Source organism: Pleurodeles waltl, chromosome 5 (genome assembly GCF_031143425.1).
Source record: "Pleurodeles waltl isolate 20211129_DDA chromosome 5, aPleWal1.hap1.20221129, whole genome shotgun sequence".
NCBI classification, from domain to species: domain Eukaryota; kingdom Metazoa; phylum Chordata; class Amphibia; order Caudata; family Salamandridae; genus Pleurodeles; species Pleurodeles waltl.
This window is the reverse complement of record NC_090444.1, coordinates 155241655-155260846: the sequence shown is the minus strand read 5'-3', so window position 1 is coordinate 155260846 and position 19192 is coordinate 155241655. Positions and strand designations below refer to the sequence as shown.

Genomic DNA, 19192 nt, shown 5'->3' with positions numbered 1-19192 from the left:
GCTGTGACTAGTCTAGCATCATAGATTTATGGTAGGGATGTAGAGAATCAACATGCCAGCAAGGTAGACAGGGGAAATGCTGTTCACCGCTGTGAATACTATTGTCACTAGTTTGTAGTGTCCTGGTTTTAGTTGAGATCCATAAGGCTTTGCATTGAAAGTATGTGCTGGGCATGTGCTCAAGGCAGCTAAATGAGGCCATGGTAGCAATGGAGAAAAGGAATATTAAGGAGTGAGCCAATTAAGTATAAGTGAAAAAGGATGTCAAGGAGAGGAATAATAAATGGAACTACATGGAGGATTGTTTACAGGTGAAGTGGCAAGGTACAGCTCAAATTTAGCCTAAGAGTCTATAGAGGCATTGGATGATGAATGCCAGTGAGGCAGTCAGAGCTACACTATTGGATAAATTCTCTCTAACGAGGTTGACCAGTTACAGATGATTGTTACTAAGGTTCTTTTACTAGATTACTTTGTCAGCATCCGTGTTTTGGTCACCTACTGAATTTCTATGTTGAAAAATCCAGTTCCATTCTGGAAGCAATCAGTGATCAATACAGGGGTCATTGCTAAATCGCATTAAGGCCCTCATTAAGACATTGGCGGTAACTGACGCCTACCGCCACGGCGACAGCCGCCAACATACCGTCGCCGTGGCTACCAGCCGCCCACCCGCATTATGACCCTCGACGGAATTTCACCAGAAGGCTACCGGAATACCACCGACGGTCATGGCGGTGGACGGCGGTAAGGTGACGCTGCTGTCAGCAAAACACCAGCTACGTATCATGAGCAATGATACGGCCTGGCAGTGTTTAGCTGGTGGATGCTGCTGCTGACAGCAGCACCGCGTCACGTCTCCAGCCGGAGGACCTCTAGCACGCAGGTAAGTCGGGTGCTCCGACAGAAGAGGGGGGTGAGGGGGTTGTCTGTGAGTGTGGGGGTGTTGTGTGTGTGGGGGACTCTCTGTTTATGACTGCGTGCATGCAGGTGTGAGTCACGTTGAATGAGTGCGTGAATGCGAGTGTATGTTGTGTGTTGTGAATGCATGTGTGCGGCATAGTATGTTGGTGTGTGTTGCGCTGTGTGGGTATGTATGTGTGCATGCGTGGGTGGATGTGGGTATGACTGTGTGTATGTGTGTGCGTGTATGGGTGTGAAAATGTGTGGGGGGGCAGGAGATGGAGGGTGAGGGTGGGGGTGGGGGAGGACTCTGGAGAGAGGGATGGTGAGGGGTCAGGAGAGAAGGAATTCCCTGGCACTGATAGTGCCTACTGCCATGGTTTTCGTGGCGGTACGCTTGCCACGAAAACCATGGCAGTAGGCGGGGTCATAATCCCAAGGGTGGGATTGTGACGGCCGCCTGGCTGGAGACGGAAGTCTCCAGCCCAGCGGCCATTACCACCCTGGCGGACAGAGTGGTACATTGGCGGTTTGGCTTGAGCCAAACAGCCAATGTCATAATTTGGGAAAAGGTACCGCCAGCCTGTTGGCAGTACCTTTCCCCAAATTACCGCCGACCGCCAGGGTCGTAATGACTGCCTAAGTGTTTCTGGTTGAAACGCAATAATAGACAATACACCTGTACAACACTGGTATGCTAATATGCTACAGGAAACTATTTTAATAGTTGGTATTAGATTCTATTCCTATAAAAATGTCCTTCTCAAATCATAGCACACACTTGCTCTACTCATGAGGATCCATGTAACAGCTAGGAATCCACTCAGAATTGCATAGGAATTTCTAAGAAAACACAGTTTTGTACAAGCATGGAGTCTGTTTGTTTCAGTAACACTTCTATTTTAACATTAGAATTTTCCTTGTTTTTTTAAGATGAACATACAGACTGTACAACATTGACTCTGTCAAGCAACTAGATTTAATAAAAATCCAGACAATCAAGAGAATACATTATTGTACTCAGTTCTATGAGGGCGGCCACGGACTGGGTTGATATTTATAGGGCTCTGATGTGATCCTTATCAATATTGCACAGTAATTAAGACAATATTAGTCTAGTGCAACAAGGGGGTCTCACGATGCTTGGGAAAACCTTTCGTTGAATCCATAAAAAACCCTCAACCACATAATTAAGTGCTAAAAGAGAAGAGAAAAGCAGCAAAAAGAAGAACTTGCATGTTTGTGACTCCAGCTGCATCTGTGATATTATTTTTGTTTATTGTTGCTGTTTGTGTTAGGCCCTGTGGTCTGATATGCAATAGTGTTTTAAAGCACTCCTTTTGATGAGGAATAAAAAGGTAATCTTGCTATGAAAGTAAAATCAAATTAAAGCTCCTGAAAGTTGAATTATGCTTTTCAACAAGTACTGCATCTTTAAACCTGCAATGAATGTGTCCTCATACATCATGCAAAGCACAGCTGTCGGCTTTGTTAGTGGGCACAGCTGCAGGTCCTTCAGTGCGGAGACACAGGTCACTTACAACTGCATTTAGGGATGACACCTTTGCATTAACCAGTCTTGGATTGCATATTATTTCTCAGTTTAATACAAACATGGTTTTGTTTAAAAAACTACCATATCCCTGACTATTTCCACACAAAAATCAAGTCAGACCTAAAATAGTACATTTTCTTCAACATACAAAGGGGCGTAGCATAGCCAGTGAGATTCGGGGAGTGTGGATCTCAAATTTCCTAACTCAAAAAAATAATAGACCGCATAATGGAGGGTGAAATGAGCAAGGTTTGGGATAGATTGTGCACACAATGAACTGAATTAGCACGGATTTGCATTATGTGGCCTCTGTTTAGACTGGCAGAGCAGTCAAAAAACATTGGGTTGAAACGCTACCCTGAGCGATTGCCAGATGTTAAACTATTTGCAGGCATTCATCCCATAACCCTTTGCTTATTTATTGACAGTATTATGCTTGGAAACCCGAGACTGACACAGCTTGCCATGCCTACTAATGGTTGTGAATTTAAAAAAGTAGTCAATTTACACCAATTCAAGGAGTACTTCTGTGACTGCAGATCTACTACAAATTTAATTTCAAAATCCAACAAGCATTTGCAATGCAATGGGTCTTGCATTTGCTCGGATAAGAGCTATTAGCGTTGTAAGCTCCAAACCGGACTTTTCTTGCCACATAAATTGAAATGAAAATTAAAACAGTTTAACATAAGCAAGCTGATTCAAAGCGCCACACCATGAGCGTGAAGGAGACAAAAAAGGAAAAAAAAGTTCTCTCGCAGTCACACATATCGGCAAAAATGCAATTAGCCATGTAACGGGGTCGATGTCCAAGGCTGAAACAAAACCACCCCAAGGAGGGACAAACGTAAAGCATTTACCAATGATAACAAAGGATTTTTGAAGGGCAAGCCCAGGAACGAGTCATAGTGATGGACGTGGTTAAAAGCCCAGACACATACCAACATGTTGGAAAAAAAGCAGCGCTAGCGCGCTGCTATGCTCAACCTAAAAATGAACAAGTTAAAGCCTTGGTGAGAAAAATCAACAAAGACACAGCAGACCTAGCCGAGCCCCCAGACCCAAATCCCAAACAAGGAATGTATTTTTCTGGGAGGGTGGGGTGTCACTCCCCACTTACCCCCGCACCTTCCACCCCCCGAAGCTACACCCCTGCACATACAGGGTCAACATACCTGCAGCATGTATCACGAGTCCCAGTGTTGCAGTAATGCTTGTGCCAGCAGACATTCCTGTCCTGGGATCTAAAAGAAAACGTAAATTAGATCCAGATAACTACTGTAGAGGAATTTAGCTAAAGTCAGATTCCCAGACCTGTATGATAAAAATCACCAGATCCTTTTGCCCACTCTCCCACCTTCTGCCAAGGAATAAGACCACAACAATTTGCTCATCGTGTGTGGTTACATGAGAGTCCAGGCATAATAATCATATATCATACTACTTCTGTGGGTCATCTGCTTGCCACAGGTAACTATGGGTAGTGATGCAGGTTACACCCAAACACATCCATTTGCAAGCAGCTCCACACATTCACCGCCCTCTCGGGGGGAGACATAACTCTATTACTCTTGTGCTCCCACAATCAACTTGCTAAACAGAGCATCCTTTTAAACAAGGCTGGCATCAAATTTGGACAACTGAAGGCAAAATCACAGGTGAACCATTAGAAAGCTCAATAAGTTATTGAACCTGTCTGGGGTCTGTGTGCAATTTGAAGGTTCCGAAAAGGTCTGCTCAGCCTCTCACCTTCCTTATCTTACTTAGATGAGTTACCTTGACTTATTTATAGCACATTTATAAGTTACCAATACGGTTTAGGCTTTTGTTAACTTCCTACGTGATAAGTGCTAACACATCCTGTGCTAAGCACCTTTTAATTCCACAAATAGAAATGCACTCAAACCATTTGTGAGGGGACTTCTCTCAGGCACGTGGATGCACGGGCTACTAAGCACTCCAAAAGAAGAAGCCTGGGACCCATAGCAACAAACAGCTACTGCTCACGAACAATCGTTGTTAGCAGGCAAGATACTATAACAAAGGAAGAATGTAATGTACCTGCCAAGAACCTTGTTGTAGTGTGATGACATTTAGGGCTTGCAATTCTCATGTTTGCACACATCTAAACAAGTAAAGGAAACATCACAAATACAGCATCCCAACCATCAACAGCATATTTGGTACCTACAAAGGAAAGGGACAGTGTCTCGGGGTTCAAGTGTGCATTTACTGGCACCAATGAGGGATGCTGACTTCTGGTTTGAAGGTTAATTATCACACACCATTTAGGATGAGAATCTCTCACTACCTGTTACCCTATACTCTCTGAGTCACCATCTCCTCAGTCTAGGGAGCCCAGCAATTACACCATGGGTTGGTGTCTGGGCCGGGGTGCAAACATAAAAAGACAAAGGGCTCGCCGCAGACCATGAGGATCTTGTTTGACTTTAATAGATGACTAGCTTTGCTGGATCAATGGCAGAAAATATTAAAGATGGTTCTTAGAAGAGTGTGCTCATCAGGTATCACTCAGTCGCACCTCTTCTGACAGCAGTAAGTTTCTTGTGAGGACCTACTCCAGTCTCTCTGGATGAGTAGACAGCGTGTTACAGTACTGTGTCTGAGCCTCTGGGCTCATTGAGCTGGTGGTCTGGGGATACCATATAGACAAAGCCAGCAGTTACAGCCAACAGAAGTAGCAGCAGACAGGCCAACAGAGCTTCATTAATGTCCTTACAGCCTAGTCTTAGCAATGAGGATGTTGGCTGCACACAGCTCCAGAGTTTGAAATCTCTGATAGTAGCAGCTTCCAGACAGGTTGAGTTCAAAGGAAAGCTGAGAGACCTGAAGGTACCCTCCAGCTTATACTCCAAAGCCATGCAGCCCCCTGCTAACCACAGTGCAGGGCATCCCGCAAGTTCAAATGTCCGGCCTGTCCGATTTGGTCCCTTCCCTACAGTAGTGCATTTGGGAAGGTTATCTTTCCGCTGTGTACTGCACTGGTCACTACCTATGTGCAGGTCACTAGATGCCCCTAACAGGAAACTGCCCTGGCATACATCTTTTTATAGTCCTTCCATGCGGACCATGAAACAAAGTGCAGCAGAGGAAGAAATGAGAGGTGGGGTTGTCCTCTATCGTCAGCAGATCTCATTAATTTTGCAAATTGCGTTATGCCAATACTGATAGCTAACCCTAGTGAAAAGTGCACCAGGAATGTTTGAGAAGCTTTTACCATGCACGCCTGTTCTACTGTTCCTGAAGGTTATTGTAGCAATGCTGTACCTAACGTTTGCAAACATTATATTTACTAAAACAAAAAAAAGATACCCCCAGTTTGCCCCAAACCTCTTGACAAAAATCAGCCCAGGGAGGTCAGAAGGCAACTCTCCTTGGGGGCAGTAACTGTCTGAAAAAGAAGAAGAACGAGGCAACACCTGTCAGGGTTTGAGGTGGTGGCGGGGAGGAGTATTAGAAGGGCATTGAAGAGAGGTCTACCCACTTGAAACTTCAAAGTAGGGTCTGGAACAATGTAGGGTCTCTCCTCTGAGGGCTTTTACAAAACAGTGATCCTGAGGAGCATAAGTTTACAGTTTGAAGGATTCCTCATGAATAACTTGTAGGATGCCCTGGTTAACATGGAGAACAGAGTATGAGGTTCGTCCCTAGCAGAAGATGTAGACATTCTAAGACTGTCAGACACTACTAACAACAGCACAGGGAGGGCAGGGTGGGAAACAGCCCCACAGCAGTGGCACAAAGTGGGTACACCTGCAGTCTTCTCAAACTTTATGCAGTGATGTCCCACCCTAGCAAGAAATGCTGCAGGCTGTGACAAGCAGCATTGCTACTGGGAACACGAGGGCCAGAAGCACGTTAAGATTGATAGTTCTATGCAAAAGAGAGCAACAGTCTCAAACCAGCGTTACACACCCGAGATACAATACTCGAACTAAATCAATTGTGCTTGGCATGAATACATCTCCTATTATTTGGCGTGAGGGCCTGTGTGTCTCTAGTTTCCAAGGTGACCCACACTAGTAATCTTATTAGGACAATAAAAAGAGTGTGATGCACACTACTGTATCAGTGGCCACAGTCTTCACTCTCAGTTACAATCGCAGCCTAAGGGTAGAGCTGTGTGGTCATCCTATGAATGAGAATCCTCTGCTCCATGACACGCATGCCCTTCTTTTCCGAAGGGAGTGAAGGTCTTTCCCCATTTCTGGTTGCAGGGACTGATGCATGAGAGGCCGTAAAATCTTTGGCCCCTGCCCATGAGATGGGTTGGAATGTCCTTGCTGGCTATCATCCTCATATTGCGCTGAGAGATAAGTGAAATGTGGTCACCAGCTGCCACTTGTTTCTCATCTGAATAAGGTGTTTGGCACCCACGGCCAAGTTGCAAGGACTGGTTTATAGTCGGAGGGAGCATTACACCTTTTCTTAAATAGCACCTAAAGTGTTACGCAGAAGTAATCCCGGACATTGCCCTCACTTGTGACTGTGTTGCATATCCGACTGTTCATCAGCAGGCCCCAGAGGAGGATAGCAAAATTATGCGAGGTCTGGGTACCAGACTACGTCACTAGACAGGACCAGAAAGGGAGATGGAAAATTAGTTTGACTAAAGAATATGACTCCTGAAATCACTGCTTGATTGTCGTGCTTCACCTGTATGCCTTCTTAGATGCCACTATATTTAAGTCTGGGACAGTAGCAACTCACATGCTCTGTATGGTCTTCCTAGATTTTTCACCTTTTATGAACTGATTTTGGCAAGTACGACTCTGCACTGTGATATTTCCATTCAGTGTCACAGAGTGCGAGATCCTGCCTTATAAAACATAATCTAATATTGGTTACACCCGATTGTTTCATTTACCTTTACAGGAGATCCATGTTACGTTGGTGCAGGAAATGCACCAGGGGATTGAAACCTAAATGTCACATGTGGGCTGTGGTGCACATTTACACCACCCATTTGTATGACCAAGCTATGAGGCTCCAGAGAGCACTATTGGTTCCTGGTTAGCTGCAGCTGTAAAGCCAAGCAGTAAAACGTGCTAGAGCAAATTGCTCTGCCATGTAGAAAAACCTAATTTAACGCATTGGCTTAATCACTCCTAAGAGAGTGTTTAATGTATAAAAGTGTGACATGCTACATAATACAGAAAAGTATTTTCCTACAGTGAAAGGTTATCAAAGCTGTTTTTCTCTGTGTAGGTGAAGTTACATTTTCCCCTGAGAAGGCCTAATCATAAATACATCTATTTTCATAATTTGGTCTGGAAATATGGTAGAGACTTACCCGAAAGTTACCATAAACATTTTCTAAAAGAGTGATATGCATAGTTCAAACTGAAAAAGCTAAAGTGTTAGTAAACGTCAAGGACGAGATGTGGCATTGAAGCTGGAGCTGCTGAGTTTGGAACCTGGGACCCCGGGTTCAAATCCCAGCTGTGGCACTAGCATCACATCCTGTGAGTCCAGACAAAACACTTAATTTCCCTGGAACTAAAAAATATAGAGTACAAAGTGTGAATAGTATTTGTGTAATTCTCACTTGATCTTTCCCATTGCCCCCAAGTATTGTACCGTGCTCCGTTGCTCTCTGGCTAGCATCGTGCTATACAAATAACCAATACATACATACCTACCGTGGTACGAGCAGTAGCTGCTAATCTGATCAACAATGAACATGAGGATGAATCCCATTACCAGGAAGATCCCAATGAAGACACGGGGGGAGCTGTTGGTGTCTTCTTGAGCAGATCCCTCAGGCTTGGGGCTTTCCTGAGAGACGTTTGCATTTAGTACAATGTTTCTGCATGGACGCAGGGCTCCTGTATGAAAAAAAGTGATACAGTAAGGCATTTAATATAAACTAAAACCCCACAACTGACAGAATTTATTACAAACACCCAACACAGCTCAGATATGCCATAAGGGTCCATTAAGTGTGGCCTGCATTTAGTATGGGTTGCACTGAATCTAAATAGTTCTGTAGGGTGTAGATCTTAGTGTCCATGCATAAACTGTTCTAGTGACACACACAGGGCCTCATTACGACCTTGGCGGTCTGAAGACAGACAGTGAACATTGCGACGGTGCTGGCCATGGGACCCCTGAACTGCCCATACCAAGTGCATGGGCAGTGCAGGGGCTCCCCTGGGGCCCCCTGCACTCGTTCTTCACAGCCTCTTCATGGCAGTGCAACCGCCATGAAATCTCTGGTGGGGAACAAAGTAATAATCCAGAGAGCAGCGCTGTCCTGGAGGATTAGGACCACCACGATAACTAATCCTGGTGGTCCGACCAGAGCGGAACGTCCGCGGTCATGATGTGGCACTTGGACCACCACCGCGAACCTGGTGGTCATAAGACCGGCAGGTTCGTAATGAGGCCCATAGCGTTACATCATCTACAGCGAGTATTACAGAAACCAGCCATAATAGTGACACAATCATTAGTTACCAAAGGCTTAACATGGCAAAGTAAGGTTTTCAGACAACACGGATACTTCCAATCATCTGTTTTTGTATCTTATTGTTACAGCACTCTTTGTGTATATTGCTTCCTTTTGTTTGAGTTCAGCTCTGCTATTCTCTCAAATTTTTATCACAATGACAGCTGCTAGCAAGTCTCAACCACACTCTTTCCTCAATGATTTGTGAAAGCCATGGAAACAGTGGGTACAACTATTTGATTCCTAAATTATGGTAACATGAGAGACTTTCACCCTTCAGAGATGAACATATTTTGCTACACATTATTGATATACAGGACCCAAAAGAACATGAGGGCCTTTCAAAGTTTATTGAGGGTGAGATGGGGCCAGCAGGCAAGTGGATGTGTTTCAGGGTATCTTTTATTAGCATGGGAAGTATTTTGCAGAAAAGTGTTTTAGGGAGATAGAAATCTTTTTGGCTGAGTAAAAGCAAAAAAAAGATATGATCACAAGTTACATCACTGTATTAAGAGGCCTATCCTACACATGCAAATATTGGATGTTACATAATTTCATAATCCCCTTATCATTTGGTGAGATGTACTAATAATCCCTAAACCCAAGAAAATGTTTTGCCGTACAATCCTAACCTAAAGGAACCTATAAGTATTGACCAGGGAATAGAGCACATGGCAAATTATGTAAATTAAATGAAAACAATAATGGAACAAGTTTCTGAAGAGAAGAAAGATAAGAATGAGGACGGTACTAATGTAAATTATCTGGCACCAAAGACTAAACAAAACTATGATTACAGCAAATGTTTTATCATAAAAGAAACTATGCGCATTTTGTGAATAATCCCTATTGTATGTCTAAAAATTCTTCCTGTTGAAAATGTGTAAAAAAAAAGCCCTCTTCACTAGGGAAACTTGAACTCCAGAAATTTATATTCAGTCGAATATGTGGAAAATGACAAGCAATTACTCTTTCAGGTTAATAACGAGGGATCTAACTTAAAACTACTTAGCTGTGAAATTACCTCAGTTCAGGCAGTTGTGGTGTTTGCAGTCGTGTTCACAATTTACATTGATTGACAGTGATTTACTTAAGGAAATGTTTGGTGATGAAGGATATGTGTTTGACAAAGTGCACATCAACCCTGGCGCGTATAACAAACACCTGATTTTCGTGGGAGTGTTGGTAAAGATTTGAGTTTCCTTTAAGGGGAAGAAGAACAGCACTGTGGACAATTTACATTGCCAAGGGAGGGTCTAGGTTGGAGGCAACAAAGGGCGATTCCAAACGAGGCAGAACCAGCTCTTTTAGTGGAAAGATCTTTCAGTGGGGAAGCCATTTGCAGAGAGTTCCCAGAAGTGTTCAAAGAATGTTCGGACTTGCTTACTAATTTCCAGCACCAAATCATGCTGAAGAGCAATAATGTCTCAAAAAAGTGCCAAAGCCTCTTTCATTTTGCAGCAAAACCTTGAAGCCTGGGATTTGCATGTGTTAGCCATTACAAGGTAAAAAAACACAACAAAGGTGTTTCACTGTTCCATGCACAGTATCACTGTTTAGGAATAACGAGTGCCATGCATGACACTTTCCTAGCTTGGTATAAAGAGCACTGTACTAACCAGATGCTTCAAAAATCTTTTCTAGCAAAAGCAGACTTTTGTGCCTGATTTACAGTGTTGTTGGTGGTGCATATGTGCTTCATAAACAGTAGTAGTTCTACACCTAAAACCAGGAACTACGCAGAGTTGCTAGCTTTGATTTGCACAATGTATGCAGCACTAGAACCCTATGAGTGTTTTTTTTTTAACCTATACTGGGTGCCCATTGTGTCTGGCCAAAGCCATGCTTTTCTAACGACGGGGACATATGTGTCAGCATCTGACACATGTTCTCTTGGCACGGATGTTTCTTAACAATTTAAAGCTGCACTACTGTTCTTGGAAAGGTAAACACGTTGCCCTGTTTCACTTTGGTGTGGACAGTACTAACTAATCCTAAGCAAATAAGGATAGGATTATTTCTGGAACTGATTTTTTGGTACTAAATTCCCTGAGAAAGCTCAGAAAAGATCCCCATGAAGGTGTGGATAAGGGTTTGAAAAACAGTGCAATGTACGTTATTGTGTGTATTAGGACTTTTGATATAGGTATTTGAAATGGTTCAAGAGTCTTATGCTAACAAAAGTCGGATGGATATTGTAGAGTCACGTCAGTGGTTCCAAGGGATTGTGGTTCTGGTGGAGACTGCCAATGCAGCAGTCTTTAGAGAAAGGGGGCATAGTTTTGATTTATTATAGGCCCGCAATTGATCACTATACAGGGAAGAATTCTTTAAAAACTTGTTAAATATGCAAGGGATGTTCTAGATATAAAGGACCGAAAGACGCATGTAATTTGGTCCAAAAAGGTGGATGGGCAAGGCCTACTCTGTAAAGCTCTCTGATGTTGGACCAAAGTGACCAAGGAAAGTTTCTGACGAACTTTGTGTCAATTTGTTGCCATAGAGATGTCAAATACCGACACTAAGCAATCCTCTAACGATAACCTGGATCACAAGGGCACATATTAGATTTGAGGCTCACCTGACGAGGACCAAACAAAGCAGAATATTGCTCTCATGATATCAGGTTTTAACCGAAAAGCCTGTTTGTAAGGTTCAGCGTTCACTTTTCCAAAACTGAAGTTAACAGGCTTCCAATCAGAGTTGACATATGAGGTTATTTCAAAGTTCCACCATGTCTTACAAATGAATTATGATGTATCAAGCAAGCCCTGGCTGTATGAATTTTCCTGGCTCGGAAGTGGTGACTTGCCAGATTCTGAATTTATGCAAGAATATGTTTTCTGCATTATGCAGTGTTTTGAATTTTATTCCGGTCTCTACAGGGTGCCAAGTGAAGAGCTCTGATGGCTGATTACAAATATTCCAGTTCTTGTGCAGACACATTCTGGCTGCTCGACTTTGCTCTCTTTGTTGTCTCGCAATGAGTTTTTGCGCGGGAGGCCACTGTATGCTATATTACAAAAGTCCAGTAGGGCCTTGGCTAAAGCAGGAGGGAGCTCTATAGAGTTGATGTTTATAAGGAGTGAGGAGATTTTGTGGAGGAGGGAGGGTTAGAAATGGTTTAATTTGACCATTGTGATGAATTGTGCAAACAAGCTGGGGTTTGAGTCGAATTTGGTACCCGAATTTCTGAGCTGTTGGGCCAGTGTGACCAGAGAAGGCCAAAACGGGCCACTGTTTGAAAGGAAGTGATGCTAATCCTTCTCAAATCTTCTGACGTGTTTAGTTGCTGGAAGTCTCACTAAGAAGAAACTGCATGCACAATATCAGCTCCATGCCTTTCCCTAAACCACAAATTTCTTCTCACCGGCTAAAGTAAATCCTCAGACAAAATATTGCCCGAGCTGAGGACAAACACGCCTCGCTTGCTGTGATATGTTGTATTTTCACGTGGCTGTAGAAAATCTGCGTTCTCCAATCAGAAGCATGACTGCAAAGACTCGTGGTTAAAATATGCTGGCACTAGCCAAGCGCAAAGTCGGAAAATATACTACGGCTCAAACACTGGAGCACGAAGAATGAGTGGGCTGCCAAGGGTCATGTTATTCCTGCGTATTCTGATGCTAGCTAAAAAGACACCCATGTAGGACTGATATGTACTGAAACATTAAGGCTTTTTGTTTCTGCATATTACTGTCGTTTTAATGGCATGTTCAAAAATATAAACAAAATTATAAATGCAAAATTCAAGAAATAAATGAACACAATATGTGAAAGGCGGACGTAGGAAAAATATTGTTGGAGTTTAGGAGAAATACAGATGCTTTATTACACTGCACAAAAGAGACTGTTCTCAACTCAGCCCTTTGCTGGTCACCGATAGACAAGAAAAACTCTAAGCAGTCTATTCACAAACTGCACTTTATACTACGTTTAGCAGTACTACATTAGTATTACTTACATACTACAAAATGCTATTCACTAACCTCAGTGCTGATGTCTCCACTCATGGGCCTTAATTAAGTGAGACTTTATATTCACTTTAAGAAACCCCTCAGATTGGGTTGCATGTATACAACTACAATGGACTATGACCAGTAATCCATAGAGCAATAAATAAAGTAGGTGGTATCGAAATGATATATATATATAGGTTGTACATGTAGCCCTGAAGACAAAGCATATATTGTTGATTGTACATCTTTGATTATGTTTCTATAACACTACCTAAAGGAGTAAGGATGCTTGATTTAAGAGTATCTGTTTGGAGCTTTTTTGAATATGCAAGCATCTTAAGATGGCAGAATTAACAATAACAGTAAGCCAGTGTTTTCAAATATAGTGTTGTCAATTGCAACACATGAGTGAGGTAGAGACAGGTTTTTGAATAGTACCATCTCTAGCCGGTCTGGTTTTTGTAATGCTCTACATATATTTAAAATATATTATGAATATTTTAAACATTGTTTTTTGGCATTCAGGTGTTTGTGCAAAATGTAGTAGCTAAACATTCCCTTTCAGAATGATAAGAGCACAGGGTTTGCCTATTTTAAGATGGCCGCCGCTAATGCAGCGGGTCGGTACTTGGTTCGGCAAGTTGCTAGGCTACCTGGTTCGAAGAACGATTGGCAATGCTATTTTAGACGTCAGCGCGTCTGGAGCGCGTGACGTCGCCTAGCAACGTCTTCCACGCGGAAGACGCGCTTAGTATTCAACGTTCGGCAAGTTGCTAGGCTACCTGGTTCGAATAACGATTGGCAATGCTATTTTAGACGTCAGCGCGTCTGGAGCGCGTGACGTCGCCTAGCAACGTCTTCCACACGGAAGACGCGCTTAGAATCCAACTTACGGACGTGCCAGGAATAGTGAGAACACGCCGTACACGGCCAAACGGTAACTACTTTTATAGATTTTTGCTGATGAGCTTTTCTCAACAGCTCGAGCCGTCAACCTGTAATTAAGTCCGGCTTGGTACTGATCTGAAGTTTTGTTTCCCTATCAGGGAGCCGATACAAGCCGCGTTGATATAATGTGAAATAACAACTGCGTTTGCTTGCTTAAGATTACTGGATAGGATGGGTTTCTCCATTCCTCTTCCAGAATTAAGGTAAAGAGAGGAGTTGTTTTTAATACTAATAGAATTGACATTTGGAAAATTAATTTTAACAACTTAAAAAAGTTTATAGGAGGTCGTTATTGTAAGATATAAAGTTATTATTAGTTTGTTTACAAAGGAGGTAATTTAGAGTTTTTTTTAAAAATTGAGCTAATACTCTCTTGACTAAAGCTTTATATAATATTGAATTTTCTGTTGGCATGCAAATATACACCTTTAATTGTTGATTTAATGTATATATAAATGTGTTCCTGATATAGGTCTGTTTGATTGTTTTTTAGAACTATGATTGCCCTTCTCCAGTCCTGATGAGGCCATAAATAAGTTGGCCGAAACGCGTTGACCTCTTTGTATTGCAAGTACATTGGGCTTGTTAATTAACGGATTATATTGGAAAAATTTTAGATGCACAATATCACGCTTGTGTGAAAGAAATACACAAGGTAGTGATAGTTAAGTGCACGAGAAGCCCAGTGCCTTAGCAAATAACAGTGGATCACATGTGGAGTGACATAATAGTGACCACATTTCTAATATATAGGGCACCACCTCAAGATTGGTTTTTTCTCTTCTTCTGTATATATTGTTTAATTTGTATATGTAATTTATGTATTGTGAGTAATATTTTGTGTATACGTATTGTTGTAATATGTTTTAAGTCCTGTGTACACGTATTTATGCAAATTGTTTTTTAGTCCTGTAGTATATCACCATAGATCCTTTTTGCAATATTAAATTCTTTTTGAAAATAAATATGGAAAAGAAATTAACTGAGAAGTAACAGAATTAATGGCTGTTCTTATAACTTAGTATCAAATTTGTCCCTACCTGTCATTTTTTGCCTTTTTATGTTGTATTTACCCTGGGCAGGAGAGGGTTAATTTCCCCTAATTTTGTGCGATGTCTCCACTCTTGGCTCACTGTCTTTATGTGCAGACATTTCTGCCCTAATTTCAAAGATCTCCGCACACGTAGGCTACCATTTCAGCAGTGAATATGGGAGAAGCGAGGGAAGAAAAAGTATTACAAAAGGGGAGGGATTTTGAGAGGGATAAGAAGGGGTTTATGGAGGGAAATGAACCCAGTCACAAAAGAGAATACACCCATTGCTATTTACAAACTGAACTTCTACAGCTACTGCAGCTAAAAAAGCCCCAAAACAGTTGTAGGTGTACTCCAACTGAGACCTGCAGTAACTGCAGCATCACATATGGACAACCACTGGTACTGTAACACCCTCCCACAGAAAATAATGAAGGTAGGAACTAAAAATAGAACCCCATAGGAAATAATGGTATAATTAATTTATTTTTGACTTTTTAAAAATACATATACATTTCATTTAATAATGTTTAAAAATTATTTTATTTAAAAAAAAAAATTACTTCAAAAATAAATGCACCTTTATTTTTTTTTAAAATAATTAAGTTATTTAATTTAACTCCCTACATCATTTGTGGTAACGTTTAAACATAATAAATAAATATAAATAAAATTCTGTAGATGGGTATTTTTTATGTAAACCTTTAGAAAAATCGTTTTAAACTACTCTAAGATATTTCAATTAATTAAATATTTAGTGCTAAATGAAGTTAATATTGTTGTAGCATTTTTTACATTTTGTTCCATGTTTAAAATATATAAAATTAATTTACACTAACATTTATCATAAAAATATGTTAACTATTTTTTGTATTAAAGTTTAATAAACTTTTTACTATGTTTTACCATTGGGAGATCTGTGCCTCAGTAGTGGAGTCCTTCACCTATGTGTACAACGTTACTAGAAATAACTTTACACTAGTTAATAGGGCTCTACCATGTGAATTTAGGGGCTGGGGACATTTAAGTCTACACTTTATAGTAAATTTGCACTCTTAAAATGTGTATAGCCAAAAGTAGTAAATTTACTACATAGTGCAACAGTAACTTAACACGATTAGATTTACTCATGTATAAGTTTACTATTGTGAATAGGCCCCACACCTTCTCTCCTGTGTTTTATAGTGGCTGCTGAGAAAGGTTCCTCAAGTCTGTCAGTTATAATACTAGTTAGAATGAAACACAGTAAACATATTAGGAATTTCAGAGAATCTATTAACTTCATATATACATGACTGAAACTTGTGACTTTTTTAAAAATGTAAACGTATTAGGAATTTCAGAGAATCTATTAACTTCATACATACATGATTGAAACTTGTGACTTTTTAAAAAAAATTCTGTGGACTCTGATTTACTCTAAAATGGATTCATGTGAAATCTGGTCGTTCTTAAGGCAAGGCAAACACCTCCACTGAATATCAAAGCAAAAAGACAAAGCTAACACACATGGAAATGTCCTGAATATGTATTGTTGTGAAGGACATGGAGGTCTGCTTTGGATTTGGAAGGTCGGCGGTAGTGAGCATTAATGCACACATTGAGTGGTTTTGTGCCCCACAACCTTTTTTACTCAGATCTGACAGGTTAGTTCTGCAGAATTTGGCCATCAATGTATTACAAATTATGCCTATGTTGTGCATGAAAGAAGAACCTCTGCATTACAGAATAAGCACAAAGCGTACAAGCCTAAGTGTAGTACGGAAGAAGTCCATCTACAGACTGTGCTGGCTTGTCACTTAAATAAATGACGCCCAGTTAAAAAAAAAACCTCCTGCAAAATCCTCACTACCTCTGGACAAAGCTAGAAACAAGTTCAAAGTCAGTTTCCACTATCACCAATCCCTGTCAAACTCTACACCACAGCCATAAATGTGTAAACTGCAACAGAACGCACATGGTCCATCAAGGAACCCTGCATTCTGTAAATGCCACTGTTTAACGACCAAGTACTTGCTTGTTTTTACATGCCTGCAGATGACACCCAGTCCATCTTCAGCTGTGTCATCCCTTTCCTTCAAAACCTTATGGTAGGACTACCACAGCCATGATAAAATGCTTACACAATGATGGATGTCCGTATATTTTAGTGAATAGAATCTGCTACCCACCTCACACCCTACACCGGAGTAGCACCTCAGCTTACCTAAAGTAATGGGTTCACCCACTGGCCCATGCCAAAGTAATACAGAATCTAGGAACCTCATAGACCTTAATCTACCCTGTAGATTTTCGGGGGAACAAAGTGGCAAAAAACTGTTCTATGCCACCCTGAATCCTAAGAAACATCTTCCATTTCATCGATCTCCACGTATGCATTACAGTGGTAAATGTCCCCATGTAATCTCGACTTGACTGAGCTAGTCTGTGACATTTGGTGACTGCTCCTCTTCTCTAGCCACTCAGATCCTATATTACTTGCACCCCACAGGCATCACCATGGAGGGGTAGGAGTATTGCAAGGTTGTTTGACGCACCATATGGACAGTCAAGGCACTGCCCGAGTCAGAATAGTCTTATTGGACACATTGATCTGTGCAACTCTCCCACAATCTTATAAACCATATTGTAATAAACTTCAGTTAGCTGCCTCATAGAAAGCAGAGTTTAGAGCAACAACTTGCAGACAATGATGTGGACTAGCAAGCACCTGAGACTGTCAGTAAAAGAAGTGAATCCTTACAGCATTTCGAACTATTACTCCTTGGATCCTGAAGAATTCTGAGAGTCTAATTTTCTGGTGAAAAAGTTCAAAGGATGGTATAGGTCTGAAAGAACATCAAATCTACCAGTTGAAAAATACATACCGTCATGTTGCCTGTTAGCTTACATCAAAAGCACAATAACCCCATTATTGTTAGGTAGCTCTATCCCAGACCAAATGTACTCATGACCACCCTCTTGTAGATACAGATGATCATCCTCTTATAGAAGCAAGCTGCAGAGACCTGTCCATGAAAAACACGGCTGGAAGAGAAGATAACTATATAACTTAAAAGGGTACATAGAAGAAAGTCACATCCTGCACAATATGTAGCCTAACTACATACCCTTGAGAGAGACATAATCCACAATAGGAAATATAATGAAATGAGCAAATATAATAAGAGACCTTCTAGTCACCTATGGTAGAGTTGAACAAATTGATTTAATTCTACTCAGTTCTTGCCAGAATCAAATTGACCTGTGGTATTGTCAGTTCTGCAATGCTACCAAAGAATCTGAGGATTGGGCAGTGGGTTGCAAATCCGGATTGGCCTTTGCATAGATTTGTTCCTTCTCATCATAGGGATGCTCCCTCCCATCTCATCTGTTCAGTTCCTGCATGTTGTCCCAGGCACAGATTCCTTAGCAATAATGAATACCTACCAAATGCATTTCAACATCAACCAAATTATCTTCCAGTTGGAAAACAACCTGGAGAGGAAAGTGTATGTCGTTAAGGACTTTGATCATATTAATCAATGGACAAGAATAACTTCTTCTGCCTCAAAGAAGTAAAGAATTCATCATTGTATGAAAAGGTGTTCATCATTCACTTAGAATTAACTGACTGAAAAGCCAGTGGCAAACATGGGAATCCTATTCCACCCTGTACTTACCTTTGGAAATCAAGTCAATGAGGTAGGCAATGGATCAATTTTCATCTCTTTGAACCAAGCCAGGTACTGGGTAGTACTGATGTGATCTGTGGTGTTCTCTTGCTTGGAATACTGCAAGGTAAAATATATTGACCCCCTTCAACAACTCACCAACTGACTTTCATTGTTCCTCCTCTACCAGAAATGGACAGAGATGGATTTATTGGGTTCAGTCGGTCTCCTCTGATTACCAGTTCATATTTCCCATAATAGGCCTGCACCCTGAGAGGATCTATCACTCTCAGAACTTACTTCATCTGTGCCGCTTCTAAGTCCCTGAAACCAGTTGCTTTTCAAGGTGTGTATTCTTAAAGTACAAGTTATTGTCTCCCCTGTGTAAGACTGATTTACACTACACTGAGTACATCTGTACATCCTGACAGTGGTGATGTTATTTCGCAGAAACTCTGTAAACACTTCTCACCATGTAAAAAGTGGTACCTGACTCATTTACTTCACCAGGAACCTGTAAGAGTCCCCCAAGTTCAACTATGTTGTCACTTGACACTGCTACCTCAATAGGGGTGGGGGCCACATTTTAGTCCTTGTTGCTTCTCTCACTCTGCCCTTCTTACATTTGTTTGGAGGGAAAAAAAAATCTATAGGCATGGCATCTTTAA

General features: G+C 41.3%; 1 protein-coding gene across 1 annotated transcript in view; it reads right to left on the bottom strand.

Moving 5' to 3' along the window:
• The window catches only part of LOC138295494 (zinc transporter ZIP9-like), a 156253-nt gene that overhangs the window by 65827 nt on the left and 71234 nt on the right, over nt 1-19192 (bottom strand). Inside the window, exons 3-4 of the mRNA XM_069233835.1 lie at nt 8122-8307; nt 3634-3702 (exon numbers count right to left, since the gene is read on the bottom strand). Coding sequence (XP_069089936.1) covers nt 3634-3702; nt 8122-8307 — 255 coding nt within the window. The remainder of the gene's footprint in view (nt 1-3633; nt 3703-8121; nt 8308-19192) is intronic.